The 17,757-nt window shown below is 37.3% G+C and overlaps 1 protein-coding gene across 2 annotated transcripts in view; it reads left to right on the forward strand.

The window, feature by feature from the left end:
* The first annotated feature begins 5,644 nt into the window (after positions 1 to 5,644).
* The window catches only part of LOC132268303 (RCC1 domain-containing protein RUG3, mitochondrial), a 45,458-nt gene continuing 33,345 nt past the window's right edge, over positions 5,645 to 17,757 (forward strand). The window contains exons 1-3 of one of the 2 annotated variants that reach the window (XM_059769138.1): positions 5,645 to 6,413; positions 10,652 to 10,791; positions 14,875 to 15,069. In XM_059769138.1, the coding sequence (XP_059625121.1) occupies positions 5,779 to 6,413; positions 10,652 to 10,791; positions 14,875 to 15,069 (970 nt within the window). In that variant the 5' untranslated portion in view covers positions 5,645 to 5,778. The remainder of the gene's footprint in view (positions 6,414 to 10,651; positions 10,792 to 14,874; positions 15,070 to 17,757) is intronic. The other variant, XM_059769137.1, reaches the window with a different exon arrangement.

The following is a 17,757-nucleotide window of genomic DNA, read 5'->3' on the forward strand; positions in this document are numbered from 1 at the left end:
CTCTCTGTTTTGTCGTTCCGCAAGTTTTAGCTTCCTGTTTTGTCGTTCAGCAAGTTTTAGCTTCCTGTTGTGTCGTTCAGCCATTTCATTATGCTCTCTGTTTTATCATTCGGCAGTCAGAACATCTGACCATGTAGGTTAGAACGCTTAACCATGCAAGTCCGAACGCTTGAACCTTTAGTCCGAACGTTTGACCATGTAGGTCAAAATGACCGAGCCTTAATGAGTGCCGAACGGGTGCTCTGCCTTGAAAAGTGACGAATGTACGCTCAGTGTTAAAGAGTGTCGAACGGGCGCTCGGTGCTGCGGCATTGGACAAGTGCTCGTCCATGCCTTAGAACCTTTCTTTCTTTTGCTTTAATCATTTTCTTCGTTCGGACTCCGAATCAAGTGATTATTGAGTCTAACTTCATTCATTTTTTGTTATCTTTCTAATGGTGTGCACAGTGGCACCCATTTTAGTTTGAAATGACCATTTTGTCCTTGGTTCATTTCTTATCGGGTTTGAAATCCTTACTTCAGTACTTAACTCTTTTTGAGTTTCGTGGCTTCATGGGGAGTCTTCTTGGTGCCTTAGGAATGACGTACATCTTTAAAGGCCATTTTGCTTCTTTCGCTTCCACATTTCGGATCCCTTATCGGGTCATCTTTTGGTCATCACTGACGCACCGGGTTGCAAAACTTGGGCCGTCACAATCTATGAATTGAACGAACTGCTTTTAGTTGTGATATAGATATATACATCTACAAACAAACAAACAAACAAACAAAAAAAATGGTGTTAAGGCCTACCTTTATACATATTTTAAAAAAAAATTTATATCCATACTTTTGTTTAAACTTTTGCAAAAAAATAAAAATAAAAAATAAAATAATAATAATAATAATAATAATGAGCATCAAAAAGAAATATAGTATCAAAAAATTACATACAGGGAGGCACAAAGTTAAAAAAATTTCAATGTTCACAATTAAATAAATTTTTATTATGAGCTTTTTAATAAAAGGAAACCTAACTAGAGAAGGAAATATATATAGAAAATAAATAATTTTGTTTCTCTAATTAGACAAGGAAATATATAAAAAGTTTAATAATGAAGTCCTATTAAAAAATTTAATTAATAATTAATGTTTTTATCTCTTTAAAATTCTAACACAAATTACCTATTTATTATGAGTTTTTATTTTTTAATTAATATAAGGTGTTTATAAGACTTTTTATAAAACTCAAATCACCTCTTTATTATGATTTTTTTAATAAAAGGAAACCGAATTAGGCAAGAAAATATATAAAGAAAATAAATAATTTAGTTTATCTAATTAGACAAGGAAATATATAAAAAGTTTAATAATGAATTCCTATTTAAAAGTTTAATACTTTAAATCCTATTAAAGTTTAATAGAATTCCTTATAAATTATTCCCATAATTTAATACATAATCATTTTATATATTTTACATAAAAATAAAAAAAGTAAATAATATTAAGTATCTCTCAAATTTTCTTTTCTCATTGATTTTTCCATTCACCAAGAAATTACTATAAACTTAATTTACTAAAAAAAGAAATATAGATTTTTATACTATAACACAAGTTTATATTTATTTCTATATGATTTTACTTAATTTAATCCAAAAAGTAATGTTATTTTCTAGTGTTACAAGTTTAATCTCTCACTAAATAAAATATAGTTCATTAAATCAATATATTTCTTTTCAATATTCTTCAAAAAAATTTGTGTTGGAACTTTTATTTTTTTAATTTGATGTTTTATAGTTTATATGAAAATTTTAATCAATAATTATTTTTGAAATCGAATTCTCTCCTAACTAACTAAATGAACCATATTGTCCTAATTATATTTTATATGTAGGAATGAAAGTACACAAAGTAACAAATTCAATTATATTTTCACAATATTTATCTCATACTTCATTTTTTCAGCTATTCACGATTCAACATTCACAAATAGTGGGTTTAAATTATCACTACCAATATTACCATCCATTTTTAAAATTATATTGTGAAAAAAAGTCCGTTAGAGCTACCTTGTCCAAACAAAAAAATAAAAAATCTATTAAAGCTTCACACCCAAAGTAAAAAAAGTAGTTAGAATTATTTTATACACTTATGACTCACAATTATGACTAATGGTTTAAAACTATGAATTTTAATATTTATCTAAAATTAGTATTTATATCATAGTTAATAATTATTTAAGTAAAAATTTGTAGCTCCTTCAATTTTAATCTTTACTTTTAGAATACTATTTGTTGCTCATGATTCATGAACATGCAAAATAATAGTAATACATTTGATTTCATTAATATTTAAAATTATAATTACCCAAACAAGTTGCTAATTCGTATATGTGGCAAGCTACGATGTTGGCAGCCTACCTTTCGGCACATAGGCGATTCATATGGAGCAGCTAGTGTGGTTATCCTATTCGAGGATTGACTCTTAATCCTATTCTCTGACTGACATGTCGTTTGTGATTCCACCTTGTAGAAGTAAATTCCTACACAAAGTAGCCCCGCTGGGAGCTAATTGTCCCTCGCGAAATAAATCTCTATTAGAACTCTACCATAAATCTCTTCTTTATCTTTTATGTTCTTCTTCTATAAATCAAGATGGTTTGAGTAGAATTTATTCAAATTATTTCCATTTTTCAGAAAGCCAAGTAGTACCAGTCGTAGTGAAGTGGTAAGTTCCATGCCCTTGTTTTCTTCCTTCTTTTATTTAACTCGTTGTTGCTTCTTCCTCCGACTCAGTAATCCAAGCCTTCTCTGTCATTCAACTAGATGAAGCGAGTGACTCCGAGTAGGATAAATGTGTAGTTATTCATTTATTTGCTCCCACTTTTCTCTTTGTGGCTGAGACTTCTCTTTATTTGCAATTAGTTTCCATTTATATGTGTAGGGTTGATGAGTAGGATGGACAGTTATGTTTTGCCATTGCGATTGTCGCATTATGTTATTTTATAATTGAGTTTATTGACATCTTTAGTCGGCTCGTCCCTTTAATAAGGGAAGTAGATTAATACGAGCTTCACCCAGCTCACCCTTTAACGAGGGAAGTAGATTACTATGAGCTTCACCCAGCTCATCCTTTAACAAGGGAAGTAGTATGAACTTCACTCAGCTTATCCATTTAACATGAGTATTGATAATATTTCTTCAGATGCTCAACATTCCATGGGTGAGGCAGTGACTTTCCCTTTAAGTCCTCCAACCAGTATGTCCCTGGTCTCTGAAGGATTGTTCTGTTAGTGACTTTGACTTGTCCATTCGCCTAGGGTGTAGTTATTATGCCTACCTGGGCTCACCGGATGGCGAGACGATCTGTTAGCCTGGCTGCCTGAGAATTCCTTGTACTTCGATTCATTTTCCTCCCTAGTGCTAGGTGCTGGCCTCTTTTTTTCGAACTTCTTATCTTCCCCATCTTTGTTTTTTCGTGCATTCATAGCATCCTCAGCGTTCATATGTTTCCGCCCTCGAACCATCAACTTTGCTATGCTCATAGGGGCTTCCTTTGACAAAGAGAATAGGAACTTAGAGGTCTGTAGTCCTCCCATAAAGGCTATGAGGGCAACATTGTTGTCCAACTCTTTTACTTGCAGTATTACAGTGTTAAAACGACTTATGTAATCATGAAGAGGCTTTCCCTTCTACTGCTTCACATTCAATAAGTGTGTTGCTGGTCTCCTATGCCTCTGCCCAACAATGAAGTGTCCTATGAATTGTTTGCTCAACTCATCAAAGTTTTCAATGGAGCCTGGTTTTAATTTATTGAACCAAATACGAGCCCAATCCTTTAGTGTGGTAGTGAAAGCCCTGCACATAATCTCGTTCGGTACGGCTTGCAAATACATAAGAGCTTTGTAGGTCTCCAAATGATCGACAGGGTCCCGCGTCCCATCGAAGCTCTCCAGAGTTAGCATATTGAATTTACTAGGTAGAGGACAACTCATAACAACTGGGCTAAATTAATGCTAGGTTGGTCTTCTGTACCAGATCGTTCACTGCGGCCTGGCCCTTCCCTTTCATTGCTTGTATGACGTCTTCAACCCTAGCTCTCAAATCTTGCATCTGTACATCGAAATGAGTGACATCCTCAGTTTTGTCACCAACACAACCAGAGGTATCTTCACGGAGCGGGGTGGTATTCTATTCAGGAGACCGATGGTGATGGCTCCTCTGTTAACCCCCTATTTGACTAAGCTCAGCGTCATTGTTAACCCTACAGGAGTCATTGTTGGGTACTTTAATGTTCCCCACCTCGTTGGGGGCGTCTAAGCATTGCAGAATTATCGCATTTTGCTGGACTAACTGGTTCATTCCCTCATTTAAGGTTTGACCCTATTGTTCCAATGCTGCAACACATTCCTGATTGTTGGGACAACAGGGGGTTGCCTTGTCGAGTCCCCTTGGTCAGAAGCCTATAACGCTTCGTCCTCGCCAGCAGCTAGACCAGATTGCAATCGAACCATGCTTTTTTAAGAGAACTAAAATCATTCCCACAGACGACGCCAACTGTTGATGATGGATTTTGCGCAACCCAGATCTGATCTAACTTCCTGAACAAAGAGAAAAAAGGTGATCTTACAGGCACCGGTGTGTTACCGGAGGAGTAGGCTCCGACAAACAAGTCAGTGTATAAAGTAATCTCTTTGGAGAAATCAAGAAATTGAGTTAGGATCTATTGCATACCTTAAAACGTCGATTAACCCCTTTCTTTATAGGGCTTAGGTCAGGATGTAACGTGTCGTAACCTATGAGAGAAGTTAGTCTTATCCTTATCGTAATCTGTAGAGTCTATCTCAATTTTATGAGATAATGCATTAATTTAACAACCTTCCCCTATCCTCAGGTATTTAAAATATTCATTCATCACAAATAAAGAAGTGTTAGAAGTTTGACTAGTAGATGCAGAGAATCGAAGTTTGGAACACCAAACTCCACCGAAGGCACTAACCCACTGGACTATTGAGGCATCTATAATTCAAATAGTTGATAAGTGCTTTAAGCAAATAATAATAAGAGTAAATTGCAAAAAATCCTTTTTACTTTTAATTTTTGACAAGAAATCGGCATGAAAAAAAAACTTAACAAAAAATCTCCCTAAATAACTAATTTATTGCAAAATGATGTTATAATGATGCAAATCTCCTTTAAAATAAATTTAAGAAATATTTTTTATTTTATTTTTATTTTTTCCTTTATAACTTTTTAAAAAATAAAACTTTAAGAAAATTGTTAAAGATGCACACCATTAAAGTGAAGTTATAAAATGAAAATGCCCCTTTAATGTAAATTTAAGAAAATTTAGTTGGATTTAAAATGATTTTTACATTTTATTATTATTTAAAAAAAATTATTTCAAGGTATTTTTTATTTCCTTATAAATGCATGGTAATTTTTTTTTTTAATTATTTGTATTAATTTTAATTTTATATTAAGAAAAACCATTTTTTGAATTTATACTAAGGGACATTTTCATAATAATAACATCATTTTTGCAACAACTTAAATAATTTAGGGTTAATTGTCAAATTTTTTTTGGAGGAGTTTCTTGCCATAAATTGAAAGTAGAATTCGCTTTTCTACAATTTAGCCTAATAATAATGATTTGTTTATATTTATTTCGGAGAAATGGAAGAAACTTCAACTCCCCCAAAAAAAAAAAACTAAACCAAGTAGGAAAGCCTCCCAGGAGAAGCTGGTGAAGATTGAAGAAGGGGGAGTGAGTGACTGACTGGCTGCGTATGAATTTACAATGAGCCGTACGTGGATTCGGCAACGTCATGCCGGATTCCCTGCCATGTCCCTCTCCTATTGGCGTTATATTTTGTTTTCCTCTCATTCATCTACTGCTGCTGCTGCTTCCTCCTCCTCCAACAACAGTAAAGTACCTGTTGTTTGGGATTATTTTAACAAACCCACCACCACCACCACCACCACCAATCTTGGCGGTGGAGGTGGCGGTGACGCAATCACGGTTCAACTCTTTTCGTGGGGGCATGGCGCCTCTGGCCAACTGGGCGGAGGTATCGAAGAGATCCGACTATACCCGGCTCCTGTTGCCTCCCTCGTCCTCCCTCCCTCTTTCCGCATTTCCCACCCAATTCCTGGCTGTCTCACCACCACTTTACCGCCATCCCCACTTAACAACAACAACAATAACAATGTGGCTATGGATGTGGGTATCTTTTGCGGCCTTTTTCATTCGGCACTGCTGGTGGATGGCAATTTCTGGATCTGGGGCAAAGGTGATGGTGGTCGACTCGGCTTTGGCCATGAGAACTCTCTATTCTTCCCCACCTTAAACCCTAATTTAGATTGCATTCGAAGGGTTGCTCTTGGTGGGCTTCATTCCGTTGCTCTTAACTCTCTTGGACAAGTCTTCACATGGTCAGTAATACTGCAATCAAATCATTTATATATTAATTTATTTTTAACACAGTATTCTAAAATTTTAATCCTATAGTTGCTTTAAAATCATTCAGACATTGATTTCTAGCCTACTTCCAGATGGGCAGAACTCCCGTGATTGATTGTAAATATTGTCATGATTGTTTCAATTTACAAGCTTTCCCAAGGAGCACTTGGTCTTCAACACTCTCAAAGGATAGGAATTAAGTTCCCAGAGTTACAATGACATCTGTGAAAGATAGATGTGCATATTTAAGCTTACACACCTAGACTTACTAATACATTAAGTATTCCATAGAAAGCTCTTCTCTAGTATTTTAAACACTATGAATGATAATGCAAGGTTTATGTTCAATAGTGGTGTTACCAATTCAAGGTCTAAAGCTCAAAAGTAGCTTCTACCAACAAATGATAATGAAAATGTACGAACAGTGGTAGAAATCTCTTTCTCTCTCTCACTTGTAAATGACCATTACAAGGATAATTTATAATCCCATTTTTGAAATATAGCCGTTAGACACATTTGGCACTCATTGGGATTGCTGTGCTAGCCGTTTGTAACATTTTACTCTACCACATGGTATGATATTGTCTACTTCGGGCTTAAACCTGTTCGGTTTTGTTCTGGGTTTTATCCCAAAAGGCCTCGTACTATTTGGAGGTAGTACTAGCACATATAAGTATTTCACCTTTACGTTACCCAAGCAATGTGGGATTGTGCAATCTATAACTCGCCCAGTGTCTCACTACACCTGCTAACATAGGTCGCCACAATCACCCCTCCAAGTGGCCTAACATCCTCATTGACCACACTTCCGGCTGGGCTCCAGCTCTGATACTATTTTTAATAGCTCACTCCACCACATGGTATGATATTGTTCGCTTTGGACCTGAGCCATCATGGTTTTATTTTTGGGTTTTACCCTAAAAGACCTCATACCATTTAGAGATAATACTAACACATATAAGTACTTCCTCTTTTCCACACCTAGGTGATGTGGGATCGTGCACCCGTAGCTTACTAGCAATGGTAGCCTGCCAGTGCCTCGCATCCACCTGCGCACACCGCCCACAAAGTTGCCACAATCCACCCCCTAAGAGGCCCGGCGTCCTCATTGGCACACTTCTGGCCGGGTGAGTCTCTGATACCATTTATAACAACCCACTCCACTACATGGTATGATATTATTTGCTTTAAGCTTAAGCTCGCACGGTTTTGTTATTGAGTTTTATCCCAAAAGGCCTTGTACCATTAAGAGATAACACTAGCACATATAAGCACTTCACCTTTGCCTTACCCAGGCAATGTGGGGTTGTGTAATCTGTAGCTCACCCAATGTCTCACAACACCCACCCACATAGGTCGCCACACCGTTACATTTGAAATGTCAGAAACAATCTACTGTCATGAAGAGCAGTCGACTAGTTTGGCTAGACAAGTAGACTGATCAACTTCGTCAAGTGTTCTACTGTTAGGTTATAATCAGCCGGGTCCTTTTGGGATCAGTTGCGAAGCCAATAATGGCTACTTTCTGCTATGTATGAGTTGATGGAACCAGTTTAAGCTTTTGCTAGAGATGCCACTCGGATAAATGAGTTGACCAGTGCTTAAAGAGCAATCCAAGTTGGCTTGTTATGAAGATTTCATCCTCCTTTTGAGTTTAACATAGGGTCAATTTCATTCCATCCTTATTTAGGACTTCAAGAAAATATTCATTTAGTTCAAGTCCTAATACTTTGAAGCTCATTCCACATCTCACACAATGAAAGACAAACTATTGAGGTATTTGTTTACAGCCACCTTATGGTGCATTTGGAATGAAAGAAATAATAAGGTTCATGGTGGACACTCTCTCAACCCTCATCAGCTGGCAGTGAAAGCTTGCTTTGAAGCCCTTGATGCAGTTGACCTTTCTTTAACTGATCTAGCATTCTTATTTGATGTTGCTGGAAGTTGAAATTGCTGCAGTTCCTTTGTGTCTTTCACATTTCTGTTTGTTTTTCTTTGGCATAGATCAAAAGCTTTTCCTACTTCTTCTCATGGATGTAATCTTAGTTGTTTATTGTGGTCAGTTTTGATCACTTTTCCCATGTACTTATTTATTCTTGTATCAATAAAATTTGTCCCATTCAGGAAAAAAAACAAAATTAGCTGAGACTGCACTAGGTAATGACCCTTTCTGAGACCTCCCCCTTGCATATGATGTCTCTCTCCCTAGTTCGTTCATCTCTCTTCTCTAATCTCCCATTCCCTCCCCCCGCCCCCACAAAGAATGCCCGACTTGGTTTGTATGAGCTCATGAAAACAATACACTCAATTAGCTGAGACTGCACCAGGTATATGACCCTTTCCTCTCCTGCTCTCTCGCATATGATGTCTCTCTCCCTAGTTTGTTCATCTCTCTTCTCTAATCTCTCATTCCCTCCCCCCGCCCCCCTTCTGTTTCATCTCCTTGTTTTAAGTCCCCACCCCCTCTTTGTTCAGAAATCTCTCGCAGCTGAATCAACCACTATCACTGTCATTTGTTGGAGAAGATTCTAGATTGGACTGGACATGGGAGGTGAATATCGAATGTGTTCTTTCGAAGTCTAAAGACAACCACAAAGGCTAAGAAGAATGGACAAATCTATGAAGTAGCATTATCAGAGTCAAAAAAGTGTTGGGCACTCCTGAACATGTCTCCGACACATCTTTAGCTTATTAATAATTGAATTAAAAAGAGATTCTTAGTCAGATACATAGCTAACACTTCTTGAGCATGTCCTAACATGTGATCAATGAACCTGATCAAATTGTAAGACACCTTTTTGATCTGGAAAAAAGCATGATAGTAAGATAAATCATAGGGAAAGTTTATATAAAATATCATGTATAGCTTAACTACATGTAAAAATACAAAGGAATGACTCGCTGAATGAGTGAGCATGAAAGTAGGAGAGGAGCCATCAATTTATATTTAAGGGGTTGACACAAGCGGGTAAGTCACCTGGCCTGGTGCCTCAGGAAGCATCAGGTCTAAGGTTTGACTCTTATGTGTATACATATGTATATACATACACAAACAAGCACGTGCTTAAAAATGCTGTATCTTGTTGTGTCTTTCTCTGCAAGACATGGTTAATTAAAAATTAAAAATTATCTGATTAACAAATTACAACTGTCATGTTACAGTTATAGAACATTATTTGACTTATAATATATTTCTTTGCTTCAAAAATATTTGATTGCCATGCCCATGCTGCGTTCGTCTCCAAATTTTTAAAGATTTATCTTGTCTTGTTGTAATTGTGTCCTGCGTTCATATTAATGCCTCTTAGTATGAAGGAGACTCAAAATCTAATATCGGAAGGCGGAGTAAGAGGCGATAGACATGTAGTTCTTCATCTATATGTCTCTCTTTGTATATATGGGTGCCTATGTTCTCTACATTATATATTTATATACAAACAAACTGATGTATGCATATATATATAACCTACATTCGAAAAACCAAAAAGAAGCAAATGAACTCAAGCTCACCCAGGGTCAAGCTCAAGCTTGGCTTAACAATGTCGAACCAAGTTCAAATGAGCTCAAGCTGAGCCAAGGTCAAGCTCGAGCCTGGCTGAACAATGTTGAACCAAGCTCGAACTTGGCTAGGGGAAGCTCACTTTTCATGGTTACCCGAATATGAGCTAAGCCTGAGCATTTGTCCAACCTTGGCGAGCTGAGCCAAAAAAGCTAGAGCCCTGCCTGTCTCTGCTTGGCTCGGTTCATAATTCAGCCGTTGTCATTATTCAGATATTTTTAGTCATTTTGCACATTTTGTTTCACAATCAGAATTGCATTACAACCAAATACGTAGAGTCCTGTTGCCTCATGAAGCATCAGGTCTCACTATCAATTCCTGCTAGGTGCAAACAATTCTTTGGGGTGGGGGGAGGGGGGAAGTGAGTACCAACTATGAATATATATATATATATATATATAGATAAAGTCCTGTTGAGTAGTATTTTTATTTATTTTTTGTTATATTGGATGATTATTAGCTATTTGAGGGTCAACTATAGTTCATCTTGAATTCCTATGTAAAAGAAATGGAATGCTTTTTGATCATTCTGAGTTAAAAAAAACCTATCATAATTAAATAATCAAATAAATGATTTTATGATTCAGATTACTCAACCTAGTTGGCATCATAACTTGATGTTTTTATCATTAATAATGAAGTTTCCAGGGGTTATGGTGGTTTTGGCGCTCTTGGGCATTCAGTTTATCATAGAGAATTGCTCCCTAGATTGGTGGAAGGTTCTTGGGAGGGAGAAATATGTCACATCGCAACTAGTGGGACTCATACTGCTGCTATCACCAAATCAGGTCTGACACTGTTTATTGTTTGGTTTGATAATTTACTGAAAGATTTCTATCTTCGCATTGCTAACTCGTAAAAGTTTACTTTGAGATCAGTGTTTTCTGTTTTTATTTTTCCGACTCTGGATTGATACATTTGGGTTAGGTTAGAGTGTGTGTGTGTGTGTATATATATATATCAGAGCTTCCAATAATTTCTTTTTGTGGGTGTAAAAATTGACGGGGAACTCAGATGACTTCACAGGTTGGCTGTTACAATTGAGTTGCATATTTTATTCTCAGTTTGTCACTCAACAGTATGCTCAGAAAGCAAATTCAATATATATATTCAAAATCTGTCAACGATTATGTCCATGACAAAAATGAGTGGAGCCTTCCATGTGAAATTTCTAATCATTACTGGCTTTATCCCTGTAAATTTCGATGTTGCCATGCCCTTTTATGCCTCTAATGCATGGAAACTGCTGGTGTTCAATTAATTAAATTAAATTCAATTATAGAAAAATCTTAAGATTTTTATGATTAATGTTACTAATGTGATTGAAGTTTTAAGCTTACTTTGCTTCAACTTGACAAATCTTCTTGTTAATTGCTCATCAGTTTTCTATTGAAACAACTAGCCAGCTGAATGGCTGCTCTTCCCTTTATTACAATTCGGCCAATTTCTGAGCTTTCAAATGTGATTTTCTTTTTCATTGTGTTGATGATAACAAGAGGGTGAAATTCCTTGATTTAATCCTCCTCCTTATCGTAGTTTCTACCAACTAAATCTCTTTATCTTTCAATGTTCTTACATAACAAGAGCCTAATCTGAAATTCCTATCATAGATTTAAATTCTTTATCTGTGCTTGTCCAGAACGACGGGGGAATTCTTGTGCACTTTGTACTGCATCTGGGCACCACCTGACCCTTTTTTGAATCATGTAGAAGCTGATGCAACATATCAATTAAAGAGAACATCCTGGCATCTACTCAAATATTCTCAGCATATATGTTTACAAGGGTCTGACAATCAATTTATATGTAATGAATGTTGAAAGTAAAGGAAACGAGATTCTATGATTTCCTTTCCTCTACTTCCTATTATTCAAACGCACTAGGACGCCACACTTAACATGTTCTGTATATTCTAAGGATTCATGGTCATAGGTCTTTGACAGAGTCTTACGCTGGTTGTCAAGTAATGCAATGCTCTTCTTTTTTCTCTGCTTGGGAGTTGGGATAGGCTGTGTAATATGCGAAGTTCTGTTACTAATATGTAAAGCCCCAGTGAGGAAAAATTAATGCCCTTACATAAGCAGATGTACGCGATAAAATCAAGATGTTTAGAATTGATACAAGGAATTGGATGATCAAACATAAAATTAAAAACTGTCTGGTTGCAGTTGCACCTATTCTTTTGGTCTAGATTCAATTAATTTGAATCAACCTGATCCACGTCTCAACAGATTGTAGGCGTGCTTATAGTTTAGGTATCAAGCTATGGTCTAAATCAGAGCTGTGCTAGACTAAAATTGTATAATTGGCTACTTTTAGTTATTGCAAAATTTTTGAACAGAACATTGGACTTGGCATATGAAGAAAAAAAAGGGTAAAGTAATCCCTTATTTCATTCATTCTGGAAACCGTAGGGTACAAAGAATTTATAGGAGAAAAATACAACCAACCTATAATTAAATCTCCTTAATTCTAGCAGCTAATTACAGGAAAGAAGATCAAATCTAATAACTAACAGATTTGAAAATAAAAAAATCAAGTAACCAAATCTCCTACTTTCTATATTCACAAATTCAACTTAACTAAAATAAAAATATCTTCCCTAGAAAATAGGGATCTAAATCCGGAATTCAACACTCCCCCTCAAGCTGGTGAATAGATGTCAATCATTCCTAGCTTGGTGATTAAAGCATCAAAATTAGTTCTTGGAAGTGCTTTAGTAAGGATGTCTGCAATTTGATTGTATGTAGGAGTGTACACCATCTTGATTATTCTTTCCTTGATCTTCTCTTTGATGAAGTGGCGATCAATCTCCACGTGCTTGCTTCTGTCGTGGTGAACCGGGTTCTTAGCAATACTTATTGCTGCCTGACTGTCACAGAACATCTTCATTGTCTTCTCAGTTGGAACTTTTAATTCTTCAAGTAACAGGACAAATATCATTAACTGTATTACCTGGAAGTGACTCAGGATTGTTTGAACTCGGGTTGGAATCCTGGTTCTGCTCGGGAAGTGTATGATGCTCTATCTCCTTTTGAATTTTCTGTCTCCTTGAATAAACATGTAACTCTTTATTATTTGCACACTGTGTGTTGGTTTGAGAGTTAGTGTTTTGTGTGGGTTCAGATTGGGTATTCTGGGAATCTGTGATTTGAGTGGACTCTGGCTGGGTATTGTGTGAAGGAGGAATCGGTGAAATGGGCAATGTAACTGGTGAATTAGGTCTGACAATATCCTCATGAAACCAAAATTAATATTCTTGTGTGTTTGAGTTCTTCCCCTGAATATGAGTTTTGGGGTAGAAAGGTTCATTTTCAAAAAAGGTTACATCCATAGAATGATAAAATTTCCTAGTGGCAGGAGAATAGCATTTATAACCTTTCTGATCGGGAGAATAACCTAGAAATACACACTTTATGGCCCTAGGATCAAGCTTGCTTCTGTGATGTTGGTGAACATGAACAGATGTTGAACAACCAAACACTTTTAATGGTAAGGAAGAAATGATTCTAGTTTGAGAATAGATTCAGGTGAGGGTTTGGCAAGGGGTTTGGAATTTTAGAACTCTAGATGGCATCCTATTGATGAGATAGGCAGCTGTAAGAACTGCTTCTCCCCAGAGATGTTGGAATACGAGTTGTGAACATGAGAGACCTTGCAACTTCTAGAAGGTGTCTATTTTTTCTTTCGGCGACTCCATTTTGTTGTGGGGTGTCCACACAAGAACTTTGGTGAATAATGCCATTACTTATTAGGTAATCCCCGAGAATAGAATGAAAATATTCTCTACCATTGTCTGTTCGAAAGACTTGGATTTTGGCTTGAAATTGTGTTTGGATCATGGTGTTGAAGTGTTTGAAGATTAGACCAAACTTCTGATTTTTCTTTCATAAGAAATATCCAAGTAGTTCGAGTGTGGTCATCAACAAAGGATACAAACCATCTAGCCCCTGAAACATGAAGAAAAAAAAGGGTAAAATAATCCCTTATTTCATTCATTCTGGAAACCGTAGGGTACAAAGAATTTATTGGAGAAAAATACAACTAACCTATACTTAAATCTCCTTAATTCTAGTAGCTAATTCCAGGAAAGAAGATCAAATCTAATAACTAACAGATTTGAAAATAAAAAAATCAAGTAACCAAATCTCCTACTTTCTATTTTCACAAATTCAACTTAACTAAAATAAAAATCTCTTCCCTAGAAAATAGGGATCTAAATCCGGAATTCAACAGCATATAATTGGATGGTGACAAAACATTGATACGGATTTATAACTTCAGACCTTATTAAATTAATCAACTAGTTTCAGATACTGGTAAAAGAAAAACTGTTTTCAGGTTCTCTTTTCCCAAAACACATCATTGTACTTTGAAAGTTAGGTAATTTTAGGTTAGATTTAGTCCTCAATTTCCATTTCCCATGTTAGTTGGCAAAATTAGTAAGCTCATGCAGTCAGTACTAGAGGTGCTGTTTCTCCCTAGTAATTGTCTCTTCTAGTTGATTATATTTCTACCTCCAAATTACAAATACACTAAGGCATATAGATATATGTTTGTTTGTAGAAAATGCTCTGATTTGTAACCAAGTATATTGGATTACCTTGTAACTGAGAGAAGCCAGACCTTCCAAAGAAGGGGGAAAAATTAGGATAAATATAATTTAGGAGTATGTATTCAACCAGATTGCAGACTGGGAGACTGGAAATTATCTTGCTAATGACATGGTATAGCTTATTTGCTTAAAATTATCCTTTTATGCTGCATACCTTTTCTAGATTTTTTTTTTATATATTGGAAAGGATATAGAAATTAATGTCTTTATTTGTTTTAATTGTTCTTTTATAAGGTTATTTGGTCATTTGATGCAGGTGAACTTTATACTTGGGGTCGAGATGAAGGAGAAGGTAGACTGGGCCTTGGTCCTGGTCGTGGCCCAAGTGAGGCAGGTGGATTTAGCATTCCTTCCAAAGTAAAAGCATTACCTGTGCCTGTGGCTGCTGTTTCCTGTGGTGGTTTTTTTACTATGGCAGTGACCGATGAGGGGCAACTTTGGAATTGGGGAGGTAAGGCTATGATGTCCTTTGTTAGCAATTCCAAATCCTCCACTTCTTTTTGACATTCACATTTCAATTAAATTGGTGTACTTTTATTCTAAAAATGTGAAGTTGTAGAGGAGTGTTAAAAGGAGTAATTCCATGCCTTAACCTGGAATTTTGGAACTTCATGTTGCCTGCACCAGATAGGTGCAATACGATGTTGTAAGTGATGATGCTAATTTTATTAAGGGGAACCCGAAAATATTGAATTACTTGTCAGCATTAATTTTTCATTAATGAGTGCTCAAAGGGGGAGTACATCCCAATTACATTGCACTAAAATAACTATATCTATACTTTCAAAGTATCCACAAAGTCCATAAATTCCTTGACAGATTTACAATTCCACCCATGGACCCAAAAGAATTGAGAACTTGAGAACCCAAATGGGGATCTCCTCTCCATCTTCTATTATGCTCACGCCATAAACCCCACCACAAGAGAAAGGGGGCTGCTCTGCACGCATCTCAGGCTGGCCTCCACACTATAGAACCCTTCGAAGACTCAAGTAAACTCATCATGGGACTCGGCATAACCCAACTGTTACCGAGCACTGCAGAGAAAACATAGTCAACCCATCCCAGGCCATGGGACAGCACGAAAGGAGGTGATTCACTTTTTTCTTGTTCGTTTTGCACATGCAACACCAATTCACAATAATCTGTCTTCTCCTCCTTAGATTATCCATCATTAGTATCCTTCCATGAGCTGCTGTCCATCCAAAGAGCACCACTTTTAAAGGGGCTTTGGTCCTCCAGATGGCCTTCCATGGAAAAGAGTGCTCTCAAACATCCAACAATCTCTCATAGAAAGATTGAACCACAAATCTACCTCCACTATTCCCTACCCACATCCACTCATCCTCTATATCCCCTCCTACATCTTGGCGGTAAAGCACCACCAACTCTATAACATGCTCCAACTCCTTAGCATGAATATGTCTCACCAGCTGCACATCCCAAGTCACCCTACCGATCGAAATGATAACAATCGGCAACCAAAAACTGTTTGTTTGTGGCAATCCTAAAGAGGCTCAGGAACATGCACCCTAGAGGCCTATCACCACACCACTTATCAATCCAAAACTGTACAAGCCTCCCACTCCTTACCCTAAATCAGATATGTTTCGAAAATTCATCCCGCCCTTTTGGATGAACTTTCAAACCCCCACCCCTATTGGACTCCTCACCTCCTCTGATCTCCACCCACCCCAATCCTCTCCGAAGTTGCTCACGATAACGAATTCTAGACAATTTGATCTCGTTGTCCTTAATCTTCATAGCCACTTGCCTAACAAAGCCTTGTTGAACAAACTGATAGGCCTAACACCCAATCCTCCCATCTGAATAGGGTTACACATCTTCTCCAAATTGACTAGTTGGAACTTGAACTCTTCATCCATGCCCCTCTCTATGGGAAGTTTCCTTGCAACTTCCCTAGCTTCTTCACCACTGTAGTGGGAACCTGAATTTATAATAAGAAATAGATAGGGAGACTGGATAATGTACTCTTTGTAAGAGTTAAGCGGACCACCTTAGACAAATACTACTTCCAAATTGCAAGCCTATTCTTGAACCGCTCCACCACCAGGTCCCAGGAAGCCACCCTCTTGGAGTGTTCCCCAACGGTAATCTCAAATATGTTACAATCAATCTCCCCAACATTCCCCAATGGCACTATCTCGCTCTTTCCGGTATTGATCTTCAAACCTGATACTGCTTGAAAACACACTAGGACACAATGTTGCAAGGTCTCATCTGCGAAGATAAGATTGAACACCTCCAACTGACCGGGATGGCCCCCTTCCAACCAACACCCACCCCCCCCCCCCCCCCCCCCCCCCAAAAAAAAAAAAAAATGAAGGAAGCGTTCAGGCCCTTCTCAAACTGTCCATGCAAATTGAATGAATTAATGGATTGGATCACTTTTGTCTTAACCACCCCTCAATTCTGTTGTGAAAAGGCCATAGTAAATTTGTTTGGGCCTCGAGTCTTATCTATATTGCATTTCTTCAAAGCCGACTCCACCTCCTCAACCCCGAAATGCCTCTCCAACCAATCCCAATCTACCATCGAGATGCTCTAGAACTCCAAATCATCAAGTTTAGGTCTCCAACTCAATAGCTCTATGAATATTTGTTGGGAGAATGAGGCAATACCCCTTTTGACATCATCCTCTTTGCTAAGAAAAGTACCACCTATACGAATCCTATCAAAGTTGTTACCCTTCTGATGAGCATTAGTGAACTTCATATTCTGATCCCTTTCTCTTAACAATAAAGCCCTAAACTATTGACGCCATTATGTCTCCTCCAATTTAGCAATCTCTCCCATCTCCGCCTTGTATTCCTCCCTTGTACTCGTCTCCAAGTCATCCAAACCTCGGTCTCTTTTTTTGGTCCAAGTCTGCTATCTTTGTTAGAATTCTATTTTTCCACCACTTCATGCCAAGAACCTCCTTGTTCCACTTCCTAATATCTGCCTTCAACATTCCCAACTTGTTGACAAGCTTGAAGCTTGGGCTACCCCTGACCTTGTAGTCTTCCCACCACATCTTCACTTCCTCCTTTGAATTTTCTGTTTGGAGTCACATATATTCAAATCTGAATGGCATCCTATCCTTCATTAACCCCAACAATACCCCCCCCCCCCCCCC

Source organism: Cornus florida, unplaced genomic scaffold (assembly GCF_030987335.1).
Source record: "Cornus florida cultivar Cherokee Brave unplaced genomic scaffold, ASM3098733v1 CherokeeBrave_3.0.0_Hap2_Chr08, whole genome shotgun sequence".
In the NCBI taxonomy this organism is placed as follows: Eukaryota; Viridiplantae; Streptophyta; class Magnoliopsida; order Cornales; family Cornaceae; genus Cornus; species Cornus florida.